The 21,799-nt window shown below is 39.4% G+C and overlaps 1 protein-coding gene across 1 annotated transcript in view; it reads right to left on the reverse strand.

The window, feature by feature from the left end:
* The window catches only part of LOC129003262 (isoaspartyl peptidase/L-asparaginase-like), a 91,648-nt gene that overhangs the window by 18,265 nt on the left and 51,584 nt on the right, over positions 1-21,799 (reverse strand). Inside the window, exons 2-3 of the mRNA XM_054431556.1 lie at positions 13,603-13,829; positions 1,225-1,302 (exon numbers count right to left, since the gene is read on the reverse strand). Of these exons, the coding sequence (XP_054287531.1) occupies positions 1,225-1,302; positions 13,603-13,804 (280 nt within the window). The 5' untranslated portion in view covers positions 13,805-13,829. The remainder of the gene's footprint in view (positions 1-1,224; positions 1,303-13,602; positions 13,830-21,799) is intronic.

A 21,799-nucleotide genomic window follows, 5' to 3' on the forward strand; every position in this document is an offset into this window, starting at 1 on the left:
ACAAAAAAAAGCACAAGCTGGCCCAAGTTGTCCAGATGAGAAACGAAACGAGAAAAACTTAAACTAAAAATAAAACCTTGAGCCTAAAAACGAAAATTAAAACTTCTACTTTCTCACGTGGTGAACTTGAGCAAACTTCGGCAAAACTTGTCCAGCAGAAGCCTGTCTGCTGGGACAAACTTTGGGACGTTAAGGTGACCTTAAAACGGACTTAAAACTTAAAGTAAGGTCTCAACGTAAACTTCAGGACGTAACATTAAAGAATGAAACACCAACTTTGACTTCCCTACTCGTTTAGGTACAATAGTTGGTTGAAATATCGGCTGACTAGGTCTGTGAGTCAGGACTAGCCTTCGAAATTAGACAAAGTTATATCAACTAAAAACTAGTAAAATGATGTACGAAAACCTAAGTGGTTTATTACAAAGCTCACCCAAACTACGTAGATTATTATCTAACCAAAACACTTCACATTAGCTGGAAGAACTTCAGCTTCACGAATATTGCCTAGCGAACGTAATGATTTTTCACGAGTCGACCAAAACACTTCCAAACAAAGACGAACGAACGAATCTCTGAAAGCCGGTAATCAGAATGACCATTCTTCACTCTCCTCAGTTCACCTCCATCACAATTCAAGACGAAGGTTAACTCGCTCGCTGATTGGCTAGCAGAACCGAAGTCAGCTGAGACCCGTGCCGGCGAAGGCAGGCGCATGACAGCTTCAAAAACCTCTCAGAAGGTGGCTTGCCCACCTTTTTCCTCCTGGAGCCTGTCCCAAAAGTCGTCAAACAACCAACTGACACTGACGTCTGCGGTCGTGGAATTAGAGGTTAGGTATGATGTCAGTTTAGTGTCGCGACTAGGCTTCTGCAACAGCCAATATTTGGCTGTTTAATTCTCGTGGTAATAACAAATACGAATATTTAACCCCCCTACACATTTAGCCCGTTACAAAATCGGCCCCGGGTCCAAGTCTTACCATGAGTACTACGGTAATAGCTTATTCCCTATATGGGAAATTAGCTAAAAGTAAACTGAAAGGTGTAAATTGTCGCCAATTGTGGCCACCCCCAGCAACTTTGTCTTCACGACAGAGTGGCACGAAAAAAAGTCGCCAAGTGTGGCCCTAGTCTAAGGCTCTTAGAAAACTCTATAGAAAACTGCAATTGCTCAGCACTATCGTCAGTGTTAACAAAACGGTACCGGTAGAGGTTTACTTACCTGATTTTAAATTTTTCCCTTCACATATTAAGGCTTCCATTTCTATGTTACCCTCCAATGTCAAAACGGAACCTTTACCTGGAATAAGAAAATTGTTTTAAAAAACAATACTGTAAATAGTTCAGTCTCATCATAGAACTGATTTGCCTATTTTAGTAAATAGAGTGACTAAGTCTGTTTAGTTCGTGACTACTACAAGGTTTTAAAATATGTCCCAATAATGGTTGTGATGTGAAGTACCTTGGCTACTTATTATTATACTACTGTCATTGACTTATTCACCTAAAAGTGTAATAGTGTCTTTTTTACATTATAACTTTAGTCTCTGTGTACTAAATTACAAGTTTAGACTGTTATTATTAAAGCACCGGTTCATGAATCAAAAGATTTTGTTCACAAAAGTTGAGGTAACTTTCCTAATTCCAAAAATGGATTAACCAAATTCATACAAACTAAATCATGACTGGCAAAAAATTGAGACATTTATCAATGTGCTGTGCAGTTTGTAAATGGAACCTTCACCAATTTAAAAAAGATTCAGTGATGAAGTATGCCTGACCGCCATAAAATAAACGGTATCAGCAATCTGACACATACTTTATCCCATAAGCCTGTCAACAACCTTTATCATGGGTATGCAGTAGGGAAAAATCACTAAAGTTGCAATAACCTTTGAACTGTAATTGTTACAGCAATGGGGGGTTATCTACAATATGAAGATTTCTACAAACAATGTACAAGGATGTGTTAGCCGAAGTGCTACAATTTTTAGTAAGAAACATGGACTTAACTTTGTGATAATCGCAGAGGAAACCCCTCTTAGGCTAAATAAAACTGGGAAGGGAAGGACATTAAATATGTTTTTCCATAAGTGATTTACTAAAACTTTCATTTGAAGTATTCAACTATTATTCACAGTTAAGGGAAACAGAAAAACCGTATAAATAATATCATCAGGTCTTTTAAATCAGGTAAATATAGTTGACATTATTACAGTAACTAACAAAAAAAAAAGCCAATTGAAACAAATACAATTGTGACAGACAAGTTATGCAGGATATCACGTAGTTCTTAAGTATAATGTGAACAAATGTTATCACTATTTTAAAAAATGAGTAAAATTTTTGAAGAGTGAAACAATATTTTTGGGACAGATGACATTGACCAAGGAATACTCTCAGAGTAGGTATCTAAATAACTATACAGCCCGATGTGTAACTGACTGACTCACTCACTGAGGATACTAATTCTAGACCACTTCTAGATGAGCTAGAGACTTGAAATTTTCGGTGGTTGTAGGTCTAGTGCCCAAACCCCCGGGAAAATTCCAAAAAGTGACATTTTTAAATTTTAACCCCCCCGTAATCTCGAATTTCCCCCCCATGTTATTCTTATGGGAAATAGCATTGAAAATTGCCGACTTTGGTAAGCTCATCTGAACAACTTAGAAACGTGCTAGAGACTTCAAATTTGCGTAGCATTGTAGTATGAGGTCTTACATTACCGGTGGAATATGCAAAAGTCCCATTTTCAAATTTTGACCACCCCAAAAATCCAAAATGGCGGACCTCTGAAAACGACAAAACACGTTTTTTTCAACCGGATGTAGCTCGAAAACAGTAAGAGCTAGAAAAGATTTGAAAGCATATCCAGGAACAGGAATTAAATTTTCTATCAAACCCTCTTGGGCGTTTTCCGAAAATCGCACTCCTTAACCTTCAAAAAACGCCCTACTTTCAAAATTTTGTAAATTTTTTTCAATTTTTTACGGTTTTCGCTATCTTTTCATACTTAAATAATTCTTTTTTACAGATATTATTAGTGCTCTGTATTCTCCGTAATTTACTTTAAATTTTACACATTTAATATTTTTTTGTATCTTTACTCGTTGACCACCAAAACTTAATTTTAATGTGGAAATTTGAAAGTTTTTACGAGCCCCATGTTATTCTTATGGAGGATAACATTTAAATTTAACGACTTCGTTATGGTCATCTGAATCGTTTACAAACGTGCTAGAGACTTGTTATTTGGTAGTATTGTAGTATGGGATCCTACGTTAAGGGTGAAATTTACAAAAGTCCCATTTTCAAATTTTAACCTCCCCAAAAATCCAAAATGGCGGACATCTAAAAACTATAAAACACGTTTTTTTATCGGCTATAACTAAAAAGCAATAAAAGCAAGCCAAGATTTGAATGAATTTTCATGGTCACGAAGGAATTCTTAATGTTAATTATAATATTAAAATTCTCCCCTCTGCGGTGATTTACAAAATTTTTAATTTTCAAAATTTAGCTATGGTTTTTTAATTTTATTAAATTTCATAAAACTGTTTTCCTTAATTACCATAAAACAGATTTTTCCTAATACTAGGTATGTCCTAAACAGTAATAGGAAATAGATTACATTGACTTAAAATTGATGTCAGTAAAGCAGTACGTATTTCCCACCAAAGCGACATTATGAGTTGGTTCTCGCTCTTAACTTTGCACTCTGATTTGACTACACCCTTTGGATGGTCGCCTGGATGTAAGACTGTATTTTGTCAATTTTGATGTTGGTTCTCGCTCTGATTTCTGCTACCACATTTGACTACACTTGTGGAGTTAGAGCTTTTCTATTTAACTGTATTTTTCGGTTTTCTCCGTGATTTTGCCTTTGGTCTATTTATCATGGATTTCTCTTGCATTGCTACTGGATCCTTTCATCAAGGGGATTCAAAATTCGCTGACAGTAGCAATGCTCAATGTGTGGCTAATTCGGCCTGTGCTCTCGCTTGGCAAGTGTTCCGCGGGAGTTTCAGTACTCATGCTATTGACGAAATACTCACGGCCGGCGACCGCTTGTATCGGCAATCTCGCCGTGAGTATAACGTTACTAACAGGTACTTGTTCCCCGAGGAACTTGCCAGGCGTTTCGAGATCGCAGGTACCTCGATTACCGTTGAGGAAATATCGTTTGTGTGCAACGGGTTGTACCCGGCTAGTGTGCAGGGTCTTCACGAGGCCGTTAATTCTTTATCATATCGCCATGTCCGGTGATTCTCTAGACGGCGGGTATCTATTCACGGGGCAATTGGTTACTGTGGCTTTTTGGCGTCACAGAGATCAGTACTATCTCTTCGATTCTCACGGCATGAATGATACCCGTCGAAGAGACATCGATACGGACAAAAACAAGGCTAGACTGTTTCAATGTGTCAGTTTTCGTGTTCTAGCCTCGATGTTATTGGTCAACTCAGCGTTCGTCGGAGGAGAATATAGTATCATGAAACTTAAGATTGCTATTGATCACTCCGACCAACCTAACGTTGATTTACTACCAAACTCTCCCTCCCAGCAGACAGTATTAAGTCCCAACTTGGCGGGTAAAAAAGGTCCTGGTAGACCTAAAAAAGCCAAGCGTGGGCGTCCAAAAACTTTGGACACTACGAAAGAAGAGCAAGGGCAAGCGGCAAAGAAAAAATACAGGGAGACGCACCCTGATTTAATAAAAGAGAAAAATAAACAGTACTCTCAAGACCATCCAGAGGTCAACAGAGCAGCTGTTGACCGATACAGCCAAAATCACCCTGAGGTGAACAGGGAAGCTGTCGGCCGATACAGCCAAAATCACCCGGAGGTTCACAGGGAAGCTGTCGGCCGTTACACTCAAAACCACCCCGAAGTGCACCGGGAGGCTGTTCGAGATTACGACTTGAGTAATCCTGGAGCGTCTGCCCGAAGAGTTCAGATTTTCCGTTTAAAAAATCCTACGCTCTCTGATATTCGTCACTTGCCAGCTGCACTTGCTCGGAAAATCTCTGAACATGGTCCAATGGGGTCTTGGAAGGGGGAGTTATTGGACGACATTCCTGCTTTCCGTCTTAAAAAAATTTCTCTTTGGAACAGTGAAATTTTCAAATGTACTCACTGTGGTGCCAGGCTTTTTGAGGAGGAAAAGTGTAGGAAGAAGTGGTGTTGTGGTCAAGGGGCATGCAACGTCCTTGATCTTAGTCCTCTTGATGAATCCTTCTATTCGGATCGGCGTTTTCTCGATAGGGCTCGTGCCTACAACGACCTGTTTGCGTTCTGTGCTTTAGAGGTATCTGGTGGGTACAGGCATCCCAGTGGTCTCTCTTTCTTTAAAATCGAAGGGAGAATGTACCACCAGGTCTACAATCTGTCCGACCCTGGTCAAAAGTTTACCACTAAGGCTGGGGACGTTCAGTTTGTGAACCGGTCCCGTCTTTACATCGACGACGGTGAAGAACGGCGGAACATTGCCTTGGGTAGATCACTTGACGGTGACGTTGTTGACTCTATCAATCGATACCTGTCACAGCAGAATCCATACGTCACTCACTATCGGCGTTTGGGTAGTGAGCCAGCTGTGAACGCTCACTTGGATTTCCAAGTGACAAGTAGATCTACCCATGGTCCCGTTCTAGGCGACAGGCAAACAGGCGTTGAGGTGCACGCTGTCATAAGCACCGACGAGACAGTTTACGAGCCCCGCAAGCTATCCGTATGGAAAGTTGGATCCGGAAGACCCACTTCTATCAACCTTTTCAGTCCCCTCATGGAACCCTTCCAGTACCCTCTGCTCTATCCTCAAGGCACTTTGGGCTGGCATATTGGTCGCCGCGACAATTTTAACAACAAATTGTCCCAGTATGATTATTCCCGTTGCCTTCTGCTGTCTGAGCCTCGTTTCTCACACCTCGGCCGACTGTCTCAAGCTTGGCAGGTCGAAATGTATGCCAGATACGAGGACGAGAAGCTCAACTACATCAAGTTCACGCAGACGAAGGCAGCTGAAAATGCCATGAGGATAGGGCCGTTGGATGAGATTGAAGCGGCGAATCGTGGTGGACGTCAGGTCCTCAACGATATTAACAATGACGAGACCGTTCAGGGGGAGGGTGGGGTACAAGCTGGAAAGGTTTACCTCCCAAGTTCGTTTACCGGGGGGCCGAGATACATGAAACTTCGATACGAGAATGCTATGGCATTGGTCTCATGTCTCGGCTTCCCCACATTTTTTCTCACATTCACGTATAGTGCGACTTGGGAGGAGAACAAAAAAGCCTGTCCTCGAAATAGCGGTCGCAGTGATCCCAGCACGGCCTGCAGAGTTTTCTATATAAAACTGCTGGAACTCCTCCGCGATCTGCGCAGCGGAGCTATGTTCGGTCGGTCTGTCTACATAGTCCACGTCATCGAGATGCAGATGCGGGGCCTTCCACATGCCCACATCGTGTTTAAAATCGAAGGCGATGGACCTGTGCAGGCTTCCGACATAGACTCCCTCATCCGCGCTGACATTCCATCTCCGGAGGAGGCAGGAGGCCGATTAAGGGCGTTGGTTCTGCGTCACATGATCCACGGACCTTGTGGTACGGATCACAGGACCGACTTCCCTTGCTGGGACACTGCCAAAGGCAGCTGTTCTAAATATTTCCCCAAACCTCCCTGTGAATCAACCCATGTAGACGAGAGGGGTTTTGTAAAATATCGACGTGATTATGGTAACGAGGGGAGTATAACTTCAAGAAACAAATCGATTCCTGTACATGACGGCTGGGTCGTGCCGTACAACTCGGCATTACTACTTAAATACGAGGCACACATCAACTTGGAGGTAGCTTCCACTCGTCGTGTGATCAAGTATCTGTTTAAATACCTCATGAAGGGTGGCTCGCTTCAGAACGTCAAAGTTACTCCTCTTAGTAAACAAGACGATGAAGTTGAGCACTACGTCACGAAGCGTATGGTGGGAGCCAGCGATGCATGCTGGTGTCTCTTGGACTTTCCCATCTCAAAGTCTGAGCCCACAGTCGATTGTCTCCCTGTCCACCTAGAGGGAAAACAGACTGTGTGCTTCCGCCCTAACAACTTGACACACGCCACTTCGGGAGCTACCTCTGACCTGCTCTTGTATTTCAATAGGCCTCTTGACTCGGTATTCGACGATTTAACCTACCAGTCTTTTTTCGAGCAGTACGTTATTCATAACAAACGCCCTAGTAATGCTGAGGTGTACGACCATCCAGACGGCAAGCATTTCCTTACCTCAAGAAAGCGTGGTCAAAAGATCTGTCGTCTCTTCTGGGTCTCGCCAAACAGAAGCGAGCAGTACTTTCTTAGGCTCCTTTTGATGGTCATTCCGTGCCGGGGATACGCCGACCTGCTTGCTCGTGGTGGTGATGGTTGCACGACATATCAACAGGTTGCGCGCACCCTTGGTTTGGTTGAGGACGAGGACGAGTACCACCAAGCCCTCAAGGAAGCGGCTCGTTTCATGGTCGGCCCGAGGCTCCGCTCTTTCTTTGTCCTTCTGTGCAACATGGGAGCTCCTGCGGCCCTCTTGTGGGATGCTTTCCGTGACGCATTGTGCGAAGACCATTTGGAGCGGAATCCTCTTGATCACGAGGTTGCGTACAAGCTGGCTCTGATTGAGATCGATCGAAGCCTTCGACGTCAGGGATCCTGCTTGGCCGATCACGGTCTCCCTACTGTAGACGACGACACGACCGAACTGGGGAGGGAACTTCTCATCTACGGTGAAAATCGTCAGAGATCACTTGTAGATGAGTGGGAACCTAAACTTTCCCGCGACCAGAGGGCGGTCTTCGATTATGTTCGGTCTCTACTACAGGGCCAAGTCGATCGTCGATCAACAAAATTGATCTTCCTTGACGGACCCGGAGGCTACGGCAAGACCTTCCTAATACACGTAATCCTCGCATACGTCCGTAGTCGTAACCAGGTCGCTATTGCTGTCGCTAGCTCCGGCATTGCCGCTGGTAATCTGCCTGGTGGCACGACAGCACATAGCATGTTTCGGCTACCACTTGATCTTGGCGATGGCTCTGGATATTGGAACTTGACCAACGGATCTCAGCGGGCAGAACTCATCAGAGCCGCACAGCTCATAGTTTTTGATGAGGCCCCGATGGCTCACCGGTACATTTTTGAAATCATCGACAGATCTCTGCGTGACTTAATGAATTCACCTGAGCCATTCGGGAATAAGATCTTTATCTGCTGCGGAGATTTCCGTCAGATCGCACCAGTTGTTGCCAAGGCTCGTACTCCGGCCGACATTGCCTGTGTATCACTGTGTGCGTCATCTCTGTGGTCAAGTTTCAAAATCTTTTCTCTCTCCACTCCTCACCGGACTTCTGGGTCCACTGCCTACTCTGACTTCCTCCTTCAAGTAGGCAATGGAACAATTGCATCTGTTCATTTTGGGGAAGGCCGTGACTCAGTTGCCCTGATCCCACTGTCCGGTGTGAAATACGTGACATCCCTTCCCGACTTGATCGATTTTGTGTTTCCTGCTTGTGACCTACACCACACAGACAGAATTGCTGGCAGGTCCATTCTTTCAACCATGAACGCCAATGTCCAGCAGATCAACAACACCGTTCTCAACCTGATGGACGGCGTCGTTCATGAGTTGAGGAGTGCGGATTCTGTGGACAAGGAGAACGACGATGGTATGGATGTAGACGTTCACTTGTTGAACCAAGCTACTGGCAAGGGTGTACCAGACCATGTCCTGCGACTCAAGATTGGCTCCGTGTGTCTCGTCATGAGGAACTTGAACATTGACAGCGGACTCGTAAACGGCACTAAAGTGATCGTGACGGCAATAAGACCTCGTCTGATCACAGTGCGACTCCCTGGACAACATGATCCGATTTGTATCCCCCGGATTCAATTCGTTTTCCCGTTCGTCGAGGGGTCACCGCTTCGTGTCCGCCGTCTTCAGTTTCCTCTCATGCTGGCATATTCCATGACTGGCCACAAAAGCCAGGGCCAGACGATTGATCGCGTAGGAGTCGATCTTCACAGTGACTGTTTCACTCATGGTCAGTTGTACGTCCTGCTCAGTAGAGTCAGGCATCCAGACCATATAGTCGTCCTTGTCCGTCCCGACCGTGTCCAAGGGGGAATCGCATACGCGAAAAATATCGTGTATGACGATCTCCTCCTCTAACCCTGACTTGACTTTAGCTTTAGGTTGTTGTATATATTTCATTTTAGTTTTTTCTTTAGTAATAAGTCGTTTTTTGTGTGTTTTTAGTATTTTAGTTTGGCAGTACGATAGGGGGCCTGCCTTATCAAAAGTCCCCGTTGTTGTTTATATTTTTTCTTCTTTTTAGTAGTTAGTTAAGTTGTTCTCTATATTTCTTTAAGTAGTTAGTAAAGTTTACTAACTTGTACATTTGTAAATAATTGTAAATATGGTTCCGACGTTTCCTGGCCTCCTCGTGGCGGAGCTGGATATGCCATAAAGTTTATGGCTAACCGACAGGGAAACAAACATTACTTGATCTATTTTCATAAATATATACATGGATATCTACTATAATCTATTTACTTCATATTATACTTTACTATTATCAACTTATTCACTTATCAATCTACTTATCTTATACACAAGTCTACTGCATTTTTTAACAATTGTAAATATGGTTCCGACGTTTCCTGGCCTCCTCGTGGCGGAACTGGATATGCCATACAGTTTATGGCTAACCGACAGGGAAACAAACACTGCTTGATCAATTTTCATTAATAAATCTATAAATATTTAATAACATCTTTTTACTTGAAATACTATTACTGTTAATATAAATGATTCAAAATTAATATGGTTCTTGTGTTTCCTGGCCTCCCCGTGCCGGAACTGGATATGCCATACAGTTTGTGGCTGACAGGAAAACAAAAATAACTTGATCTATTTTCATAAATATATACATGAATATTTACTATAATCTATTTACTTCATATAATACTTTACAATTATCAACTTTTTAACTTATCAATCTACTCTTAATATATATTGTGAAATAATTATTACTTCAATATCGATTTTCGCTATTACAATTCCAATTATATTATCACTTAGTTTGACCAAAAACTCATTTGTAAATATACTTTACTAACATACTCTCTTACCGCAACTTTAAAATTATTTTTTTATAATGGATTCTGACAGGGAAACGGATTGGAATTGTACGTGATTGGAATTGGATTCTGACAGGGAAACGGATTGGAACGGGAAATGGATTCTGAACTGACAGGGAAACAAAAATAACTTCATCTATTTTCATTAACATATATTTACGATGAACTATTTACTTAATATAATACTTTACTATTCTCTACTTATCAATCTACTCGAATATTTTGTGAAATGGTTATTACTTCGATATCGATTTTCGCTATTACAACCCCACAAAGAATTTAGAGATGCGGAGAGTGCTTTCTAGACCACTTCTAGGTGTGCTACGGGCTTGAAATTTACCCGGCTTCTTGGTGATGGCCTCTCACCCCTTCCTAAATTTCTGAATGACGACTAACAGCTAGGGGAGCGAGCCAAAGGCGAGTCTAAATACTATACAGCCGCATATGTAACTCACGGGGGATACAAATTCTAGACCACTTCTAGATGAGCTAGAGACTTGAAATTTTCGGTGTTTTGTAGGTCTAGTGCCCAAACCCCCGGGAAAATTCCAAAAAGTGAGATTTTAAAATTTTAACCCCCCCGAAATTAAGGGTTTCCCCCCATGTTATTCTTATGGGGAATAACATTAAAAATGGCCGACTTTGGTGTGCCCATCTGAACGGTTTAGAAACGTGCTAGAGACTTCAAATTTGCGTAGTATTGTACTATGGGATCTTAAATTAACGGTGAGTTTCGCAAAAGTCCCATTTTCCAATTTTAACCCCCCCCAAAAATCCAAAATGGCGGACCTCTGAAAACGACAAAACACGTTTTTTTCAAAGGGATATAGCTCGAAAACAATAAGAGATAGAAAAGATTTGAAAGTATATCCAGGAACAGCAATTAAATTTTACACAAAATCCCCTTAGGCGTTTTCCAAAAATCGCACTCCTTCAGCTTCAAAAAACGCCCTACTTTCAAAATTTGGTAAATTTTTATTAAATTATTACCGGTTTTCGCCATTTTTTCATACTTAAATATTTTTTTTTTCAAAAACTATTATTGCTTTGTATTCTCCTTACTTTACTTTAAATTTTACTCATTACATGTTTTTTAAATTTGAAGGTTTTTCGCCACTTTTACGTGCCCCGTGTTATTCTTATGGAGAATAAGATTGAAATATAATGACTTTGGTATAGTCATATGAATCGTATAGAAATGTGCTAGAGACTTGTAATTTGGTAGTATTGTAGTAAGGGATCATAAGCTAATGGTGAAATTTTCAAAAGTCCCATTTTCAAATTTTAACCCCCCCACAAATCCAAAATGGCGGACCTCTGAAATCGATAAAACACGTTTTTTTCAAACGGATTTAGCTCGAAAACAGTAAGAGCTAGAAAAGATTTGAAAGTATATCCAGGAACAGAAATTAAATTTTCTACAAAACCCTCGTAGTTGTTTTCCGAAAATCGCACTCTTTCGGGTTCAAAAAACTCCCTACTTTCAAAATCTGGTAAATTTTGTTTCAACTTTTTACCAGTTTTCGCTATTTTCTCATACTTTAATCATTCCTTTTTGCAAATATTATTATTGCTTTGTATTCTCCTCACTTTAGTTTAAAATTTTACACGATACGTGTTTTTTCGTAACTTTACTCCTTAACCCCCAAAACTTAGGTTTAATGTCAACATTTGAAAGTTTTTACGAGCCCCATGTTATTCTTAAGGAGAAAACATTTACCCCTTAAAAACCACCATAAGTCCCCGTTCCCATGGTCCGTTCATGCCATAGATTTACTCTGGTTTACTTAAGGTTTTATCCCCCTATCGTATTTACAACCCCCCCCCCCCAAATATTAAATCCCCCCAATGTTATTCTTACAGGTGCATAAGTCTAAATCACGTTTACAGATTTCTAGATTAACTGGATATCTGAAATTTTGAATGATTGTAGATCTTGCGCCCTTTCCGAAAAGTGACATTTTACAAATATAACTCCCTCCCCCACGAAATATAGAATCCCCCCCCCCCAATGTTATTCCTACAGGTCCATCGGTCTAAATCAATTTTACCCACTTCTAAAATAGCTAAGGATCTGATATTTGGCTCAATTGCAGGTCTTGCGCCATGGCCCATTTCTATTTACCCCCTACCAAAAAAGGGGGCCTGGGGGCGGAGCCCCCAGCGAGCCAAAGGCGAGTACTAATATACTAATAAAGTTCTAGGAGAAAGCTCGGTCCCCAGGTACTTCATATTTAAAAGGAATTAAAGATGTGTTTCAACTACACAAGGTTTGCCAACAGGGTGCAGCACTATTAATTTTTTTTTTGCTTCTATGACAACAGCTAATTTGAACCAATTAGCAATAAAAAGCTGTGATATACAATGAAAAATTTACTTTTTTTTATTGTTTAGGTGCAGTGGTAGAACATTATGGCTATAGGAGATGTGCTATATTATAGCATACCATAAATTAAAAGAACCAAATTTTCTTAAACCGTGTCCTCTCCCATTGCAAACGCAAAGCCAAGTATACAGTAACTGCAATAAACATTTTATACTACGCCAACCCCGTACGAAGGACGGGTACTCTGCTAGTACATATAGTGTATATAGATAAAAATACGTGTAGTGTATATAGATAAAAATAGTGTTCTCGCTTACACAAATCCATTTAATATTTAAATCCACCTTTGCAAAAATATAATTATCATTTTTCAAATCCAAACACATAGTGATTTTAAATTACATGATAGTGACCATAACAAGTTAAGTTAACTTAAATTACAAGTTAAGTTAACTTAAATTACAAGTTAAGGATTTTAAGAAGACGATAGATCTTATTAGAAAGAGAGAAAATGTTATTTACTAAGAAACGCTCTAAGAGAAGGAAGTAGGTGTTAACGATACAAGCATGGTTCTTGTGCAAAGCTTGCCGAACTCGGGATTTTATATGAATACAGTAAACACCTTCCCAGGTAAGTTGCATACTATACTTTTTTGCGTACCTACTAACTTATACCAGCAAAAATTCTTACAAAGTATTAACAAAAGGTTTTTTCTTTTTGTAATTTAGACAAAAAATAGCCTAACATTACTGATATTTTGATCGTTTTGCCACTTTGAAAGCATGGAATATTCTAACTCATACAGGTAGGGCCTACTTTGTACCACAATAACAACAATGGGTACAGTACCATTGAAAATTTGTCTTTGGTACCTAACACATGTGCCTGGTAACTTGACTTTATTTCCGAGTAGGTACAACATAAGAAGACACCCTGCAGATTTCAAACAAGCTGGCGAAATGTGCATAGGATAATATACAAAAAACTACTGTACCACTCAAGAACAATAATGCATCAAAAAGGTAATAACTAGAGCTGCTTACTGTGTACTGTGGTGAAAACATATTATTTTAAAATTCAATTGTACATACCTGCATTGAACGCAGGCTCGTCTTCCATCAGTTCAACAGCAGCAACAATACCATCCAAGACAGAGCCAGTTTTCTGTAAAATTTCATAGCCCTTGCGGGCTGCTCTGCACACCCCATCTAGCTTAGCTGACACCCGGGAGTCTGGAATGTCCCCTGCACCTCCATGAACTAGCACTATGGGTTGAAAGCTTTTGTGAGCCATTGCTGCAGTTAAGATTAGAAAATTCCTGAAATGAAAAAAAAACAAACTATGTCGATTGTTAGAGTATGACATTTGCGTTGAATAAGTTAGATATAAGTTAACTTATTACCCTACGGTGAAGATATACACTTACCTAACACTACTTTTGGACAGAACCAGTCAAATACAATTTTTTTAATATAGCCTACCCAATATTTGCAAATACCTCTAAGTCATACATACAGTATATTTGCAGAATAAATGTATTCATAGTTTAACTTTGTAACGGAACACGTAGTTATAACATCTAGGTAGGTATGGGCTTAATCGGTGTAGACCTAGCTAGGTCAGGTCCGCTAGGCCTATGTTAGTTATAGTAATCTAAGAATAAAGATTAGGGGTGTACATGTTTATAGTTTGAAGAATATGTAAAATTATACTAGTGTACCTGTTGCTCGAAATCGAGCAATTGTCAAGTACTGGTACTATACATAAGTTATTTTAAAACTACAGTAATAACAGTCATAATTTTCGATGAGTTTAAAAGACTCTATATATAGTCAGTTTTCGTAGTCTAAAACTGAACTTCCTTTACGGCCATGAAGTCGACAATCGGAAAAAAAGGGTTTCTTACGAACCAGTCATAAAATTTACTCAAGAATAAAGAATGTCTACCTGGATAAAAAAATTATCCAGGATAATTATATGGATAAAATTTAAAAAATTATCGATGATTTTCTTTTCGAGGGTAGACTTCCATATCTGTTGGCATAAACAGCCGAATGAAAATATCGATTATTCTATTGTTTCATTCGATATATCGATTGATATTTTCATTCGGTTGTTTGTGCCAACAGATATGGAAGTCTACCCCTTTTCGATATATCAATATTTGTTTTTCTATCCGATATATTGATTATAACAAATTGAAACATATCAGTTGACCACTACGATAAGGATACAGTACATAAATATTGTTCAGTGTAACATTTAAACATTCCGTTTGATAACCTATTCCCCATATGCATTTTCTGTTATCAAACAGAATTTTGAAATGGTAACTTAGCCTACAGCAAGTTTGGTTAGTTATGTTAGGTTAGTTTAGAATAGTTTCATTTCCTAATCCAATATAGGCCTATGGGCTATTATTTTTGCCTAAACAAGAATCAGAATCAGAATACTTTATTCTTGAACATAGAATAGAGTACAGAATAGGCGTCAAACATTACAGAGATTTAATTATAAAATAGCATAAAGTTGTTGGGCTTTGAGGCGCTGTCGGTAGTGATGGTTATTACTATGAGGGTTGTTTAGTCCTCACTGGAACATCGGTGAAGTTCTCCAGTTCATGAACTCCTCAACTGTGTAGAATAGTCTCTCCACAAGCCAAGCCAATAAGCGTTGTCTGGTGCTGCTTATGCTGGGGCCTTTTATTGTCTCTGGGAGCAGGTTCAGGAACTTCACTCCCATTTAGGAAGGCTTTTCTTCAAAAAGAGTTAGATGATGGACTGGAAGTGTGTAATTCATAGCCTGTCGGGTGTTATGGCTGTGCCTATCCATACCTCGTTGGAGCTGTAGCCTGCTTGTATGAGAAGCCACAGCTAGGATGTACAGGCTTGTAATCGTTAGGATTTTTAGCTCACGGAATTTCAGTCTGTGACTTTCTCTCTTGTCCATGTCTGCTAATATTCTTACTGCTTTTTTCTGGTGGATAAACACACGTTGGAGGTTGGTTGCCGATGAGTTTCCCCATACTTCAAGGCCATATCGAAGACGTGATTCAAACAGTGAGTGGTAGGCAATCTTGGCTATGTTGGTGTCATCACTTATGGTTTTTATCCTTCTTATCACGTAGACACTGCTACTCAGCTTACTGCACGGGCTGTCAATATGGGGGGTCCATGTCAGTTTCTGGTCTATTATTACCCTAAATACTTTGCTTCTTCTGGGCCTTCGATGTCTGGGATCCTGCATACCCCACCATTTCTCCTGCCAAAGATCAGTTGTTGTGTTTTCTCTTCATTAACCACTAAGCTTACTTACTTACTCCCTCGACATCGTTGACCAGCTCTTGCTGGATAGACTGAGTCAAAAATAAAAATAATAATAATATTTATACACATATTTACAAGTTTGGCGGCAGGTTAGACGCAAATTTTATAAAACTCATCTAGGGAGTACAAGGCTCCCTCAGTTCTTGAAAACTGAGGCCTCAAGGTTTTTAAAGTACAGTGGCAGTCGGTTGTACATCCTAATTGCCAACATAGGAAAGCTGTCCTTTTTTTGTTTAGTCTGCAGAAAGGGATATCAAGGTTGGATTTTGACCTTGTATTGTGATCATGTTGGTCTTCTCTCAATGCAAGACCAGAGATGTTGGTCCTTACGTTGTTTAGGGTGATTAGAATGTACTGGCTGTATACTGTAAGGATATTGAGTTTACTAAAAAGAGGTCTGCAATGTTCGTGGTAGTCAGCGGACGAAATAAGTCTGACTACCTTCTTTTTGTAACAAAAGTATATCCTTACATCCAGCTGCATGGCCCCAAACCTCCAACCCATAGCTGAGATGGCTGTGGAACAAAGCAAAGTAGACAGTCAGTAGGTATTGCTTTGTCAGCATAGGTTTGAGCTTCCTAAAGAGATGCAATGTCCTCGACAGCTTGGTGCACACTTTCATGGTATGTTTTTCCCAGGTGAGTTTGGGGTCGATTATGAAGCCTAATAATTTTACTTCAGGCAGGTTATCAGGGATGGGATTCCGAGCTAGACTGCAGGTCATGTGTTGCGTTTTGCTTTCATTTAGGCAAAGCTTATTTGCTTTGAACCACGTCTTGGTTTTTCTCGAAGGACTGTACAGACCCTGGCTTCCTCAGGAGTGCTTGCATCCGCAAAAATAGTTGTGTCGTCCGCAAAAAGCAAGACGTTGCCTAACTGCCCGAGGTCGTTCACCATCACCAAGAATAGCACAGGGCCCAACACAGATCCCTGGGGCACGCCATGTTTAACCGGCAATGGTTGTGAATTTGCCCCTTTTACTGCCATGATCTGTTTTCGATTTAGGAGGTAGGATTTAAAGGCAAGCAGTGCTGGCCCCCCAACGCCATATAGATGTAACTTTTCTAGCAGTTGAATGTGGGAGACACAATCAAAAGCTTTGCTTAAGTCAGCTAGGGTGAGTGCAACTGAATTCCCCTCTTCGAAAGCATCGACTACCTTAGTGACAAGTTTAAGAACTGCAGTAGTTGTGGTTCTACCGCTCCTAAAGCCATACTGTGAGTCACTAAACAGACCATTTGTTTCAAAGTGTTGAACAAGCTGTGTTTTCATTATAGTCTCATAAATCTTTGCAAACATAGGCACTATGGAAATCGGTTGATAGCTTCCTACATCTTCAGGGTTGCTCTTTTTAAAAATGGGTAGGCCTATTGTTTTAGAAACTTTTAAGACATCAGGGAAAACCCCATGGGACATACACAGATTAAGTAGGCTACTTTTGCTAGGGGATCACAATAATGTCCGCAACATGTTTCAGTACAATGATGTTTAAGCCATAAATATCCTGACTAGTTGTGTTCTTGAATTGTTTGATTATTTTAATGACATTTTGAGGCGTTACATAAGCCCAGTTATCTAGAGAGTTTATAATAGGCTTGTGCGGTATTTTAGTTGCAGTATTTACATCACTGTCAGGGTTTACTGAGTCAACAATTTTGTCAATTACCCCCAGAATATGTTCATTGAATTCATCAGGATTTGAGGGGCATTTAAGAGTTGGGGTTGGCTTAGAAACACGATTCGCTGTTGTTTTGGCAACATTGTATTGCCATGTTTATGGAAACAAACGAGCTGATTTCAAGGGCTTCAGGATTTTTTCCCCCAAGGAGGAGTACGGTATCATCTGCATACATAAGAGTCTTGCTGTAGTCTTCCAAATAGTGAGGGAGATCATTTGTAAACAATGAATGATGTTTTGATGTTTTGAAAAGGATGGGGCCCAGCACAGAACCCTGTGGAACACCCCTTACTACAGGTAATAACTTTGATCTTACTGTTTGTGTAGATCCCTTTTCAGTGTACAGTATTTGAGTTCAAACATCTGACTTCTTCCAGTTAAATAGCTCTTGAACCATTCTGCAGTTTTCCCACCAATTCCAATTTTTCTCAACTTGTTACACAGTTGTGTATGATCTAAGCAGTCAAATGCTTTGCTGAAATCAAGTTAAATTGTGGTTGGTATGTTTCCTTCTTCTAGATTATCTATTACATATTCAGTTAGCGCTATTATGGCAGATGTGGTTGATTTTCCCTGTACAGATCTATTTTGATGTGGTGTGAGCAGTTCATTGGATGATAGGTGTTGAAGAAGTCTGTTTAGTAGGTACTATTTTTTCAAATACTTTGGAGAATGTGGAAATTAATGAAATTGGGCGGTAGTTCTTTGAGTCCAGATGGTTTCCTTTCTTGAATTTTGGGTATACCTTTGCAATTTTAAGCCCACTTGGGAAGATTCCTTCTTGGAAAGAACGGTTGATGATGTATGTTAACGGTCCAGCAAGTTCTTCTTTACATTTTTTTAGTAGACTGGTGGATATATCATCTACTCTAGCAGATGTTTTATTTTTTAGGGTGTTGATCACTTGAGTCAGTTCCTGCTCGTTTGTTAACTGAAGAGACATCTAAGGTGTCTGACAGTGTACCTCTGTGATTTCAGCTGGCTGATTTTGGTTTTGAGGATTTTGTGCAAGGGTGTCATTGGCTATGTTAACGAAGAACTCAAGGTTAGTTCTTAATTTTTAATTTAAATACGTTTTAAGATAGGTATTAAAACAGAAGGAATACGGATCGTGAAGTAAAACAAAAATATCGATATATCGAAAAATCATTGATAATAAGTTTAATTAATGTTCCCTTTAACAGGAAAGTACCCAAACAAACTTTGTGGTCTGGTGTAAACCGAGTGTTATACAATTTTCCCACTCCTGTAAAAAAATCTGACCTTTGCCAAGTTAGAGCAGTATTTGTGTCTTACCACAACACTTTGCAAAATATATAGTTGAATTCCAAAGCTCCACTGCTGCATCAGTTATTATTGTCATCTCAAAGAAGTACATTTCAAGTAAACAGAAGAACACAAAGCCATATTCTGAGTTTGTAAGGAACCTCACACAGGCCATTGCAACGGAATCATCTCACCATAAAACCAACAAATCATCCGAGACTCAGTGTGTGAACAAAACATCCTCTGCATCTTTCCCTCTGGACCCGAAGCAGGCACAACCTCAACCACGGACTGTTACAGAAGGAAGAATATCGACGCAGGACAACCAGCAACAAGACAAGGGTGATCTACTCAACACTACAGCAGACCAGGTGACTCAACTTACTTCCTTGACCTCTGACTCCGCAACACAGTGTAGTGAAAATGCAAATAAGGCCTCTAGTGGTGATGAAAAAAGTGAAGATTTTGTAAATAGTATACTAAGTGGTAGAATAGCTGGTCACAACAACAATTTTTTACAGAATATAAAGCCTCAACTGATAGCTCGATAAACAAAATTCTTAATAACCATCCTAAAATAAATGACATCCCAAGTTGTGATAGAAATGATCTCATGTTGTTACACATTAATATAAGATCAATTCAAAACAAATTAAATGAGCTGCAATATTGTTTAGATATTTTAAACTGCTCCATATTATGTGTTAATGAGCACTGGTTGAAAGATTTTAATGTTGACTTGTCTGTTCCCTTTAATTTTAGGTTAGCAGTTGCTTACTGTAGAGTTAACACAATTAGAGGAGGCACTGCCATATATTTAAAAAAAAGCTTAGATTTGGAATATGAAACAATTGATTTAAGTAAAATTTGTATTGAAACAGTTTTTGAAGCATGTGGATTAATCTTAAAACAGTATAGAACTATAATTATTTCTGTATATAGGATTCCAGCTACTAGTGAAGAAATGTTTATTGATAAGTTTGAATGCATGTTATTGGAACTATCAAAATACAAACACTGTAAAATAATTATCACAGGAGACATAAATTTTGACATTAGAGAAAAGAAAAAAAATGTAAATGAGTTTTTAAATATGTTAAAGTCATTTAATTGTTGTTGTCACAACTCAAAACCGACCAGATATGAAGCATGTCTAGACAATATAATTAGTAACTTAACAAACACAGACTTTACTTTTGATTGTATTAACTTAGGTCTATCTGATCATGATGGATTGTGGTTAAAGATGAGTAGTTTTTTCAATAAGAGCAGGAAAGAGGTTAAATTTCGTATATTAAGTGACAAAGCTATTAATTCATTTCAAAATGATTTAAATATGGTTGACTGGTCATATGAATTGTATCCCTTTAATAATAATATAAATGCATGTTTTGATTATTTTATTGACAATTTAAAATTAATTTTTGATTCAAACTGTCCCATTGTTACTAAATTAAACAATAAAGACAATATCAAGCAAGCATCTCAACATAGCTCTAAGTGGTACACTGATCGCCTCCAAAGGATAAGAATAATGCTTCTCATATATAAGGACAAGTCTCACTTGAGTGAACAAAATAGATTAAATTATTTAAGACTGAGAAAAATTTATAGACATGACATACATAAACATTACACAAGAAATAGCCATCATCTCAACTTACCACTTACAAGACTTACACTTAAGTTACACACAATAGCTACAAATATCTTAGTATACAATTTTTTAATAAATTGCCCCCTTCTGCAGTAACGGTTCCAATAAAAAAATTCAAAACAGTCCTTGATTCATGGTTAAAATTAAAATGTTTTTACTCTGTAGATAAGTTCTTGTCCTTGGAGGTTTTAGATATAAGTTTTTAAATAGTTTATTTAAGATCAAGCTTCCTGTTATTTATTATGACTATGTTTAATGCTTTAATGATAAGATGCCATTTGACAATGTCAATTGCTTTTGTAGAGCTGAAAGACAATAAAAAGATTTGATTTGATTTGATTTGATTTGGTGGGAGGATATTTGCTTAAACTTAGACCTAAACTCAACTGAAAGGTCCAATTAACTTAAAATAAACCTAGACCTACCACTACCAAAACTGCAATCTAACAAATTCACACACAAACACAACTCAACCTAACCTATTAACAATCACTCTTTCTTGAGGAATCAGAAAAATATAGGTTAAGTAAACATTTAAAACTTCATAAATAATTCATGCACGCAAAACATTTAATTGTCAATACCTAAAAACAAATCAGCTTCATTACACTCACAGCCCTTTAATTTTCATAATCATAAAACACATTTTCAAGCAGCTCAAAGCTCAAGTCAAAAGTAAACAAACAGTAAAGAAACAAAGAAAGAACTACACTACAACTAATAAACTAACACCTTTACAAAATCACAATGCACAGTTGGACAGTTTGCAACTGTTGAAAGAAACATCTATCTAACCAGGTACAATAAAGATATACAGTGAAGCTATTACACAAATAGCTGTTATCCCAGGAACTGTTCCAAGGCCTTCTCTTCTGTGCATGTGGAAGCTGAGGTGCTCGTGGGTACAGTACGTCAGGTCCGTGAAGTTAGCCCCCCCCATAAAAGCACTAACAATAAAACTAGTATTAATGGTTAGTGCTTCGTTAGTGCTGGTTAGTGCTTCAACTCCCATCGTCAGTGCTCTTACGGTTCAGGAGCTATAACCAAAAAACTGTGGGTGGGGCCAACTTCACGGAAGTTAGCCCCCCCCCCAGTATTAATATGCGAGCACTAATTTTCAAAACTGTACCAACGGTTAGTGCTTCGTTAGTGCTGGTTAGTGCATCAACTCCCATCGTTAGTGCTCTTACGGTTCAGAAGCTACAACCAAAAAACTGTGGGTGGGGCCAACTTCACGGAATAATATGTGAGCACTAACTTTCAAAACTCTACCAAGGTTATAGTGCTTCGTTAGTGCTGGTTAGTGCTTCGACTCCCATCGTTAGTGCTCTTACGGTTCAGGAGCTATAACCAAAAACTGT

The sequence above is a fragment of the Macrosteles quadrilineatus genome, unplaced genomic scaffold (genome assembly GCF_028750875.1).
Source record: "Macrosteles quadrilineatus isolate MER2022 unplaced genomic scaffold, UCM_ALF_1.0 Scaffold_9__3_contigs__length_116548681, whole genome shotgun sequence".
NCBI classification, from domain to species: domain Eukaryota; kingdom Metazoa; phylum Arthropoda; class Insecta; order Hemiptera; family Cicadellidae; genus Macrosteles; species Macrosteles quadrilineatus.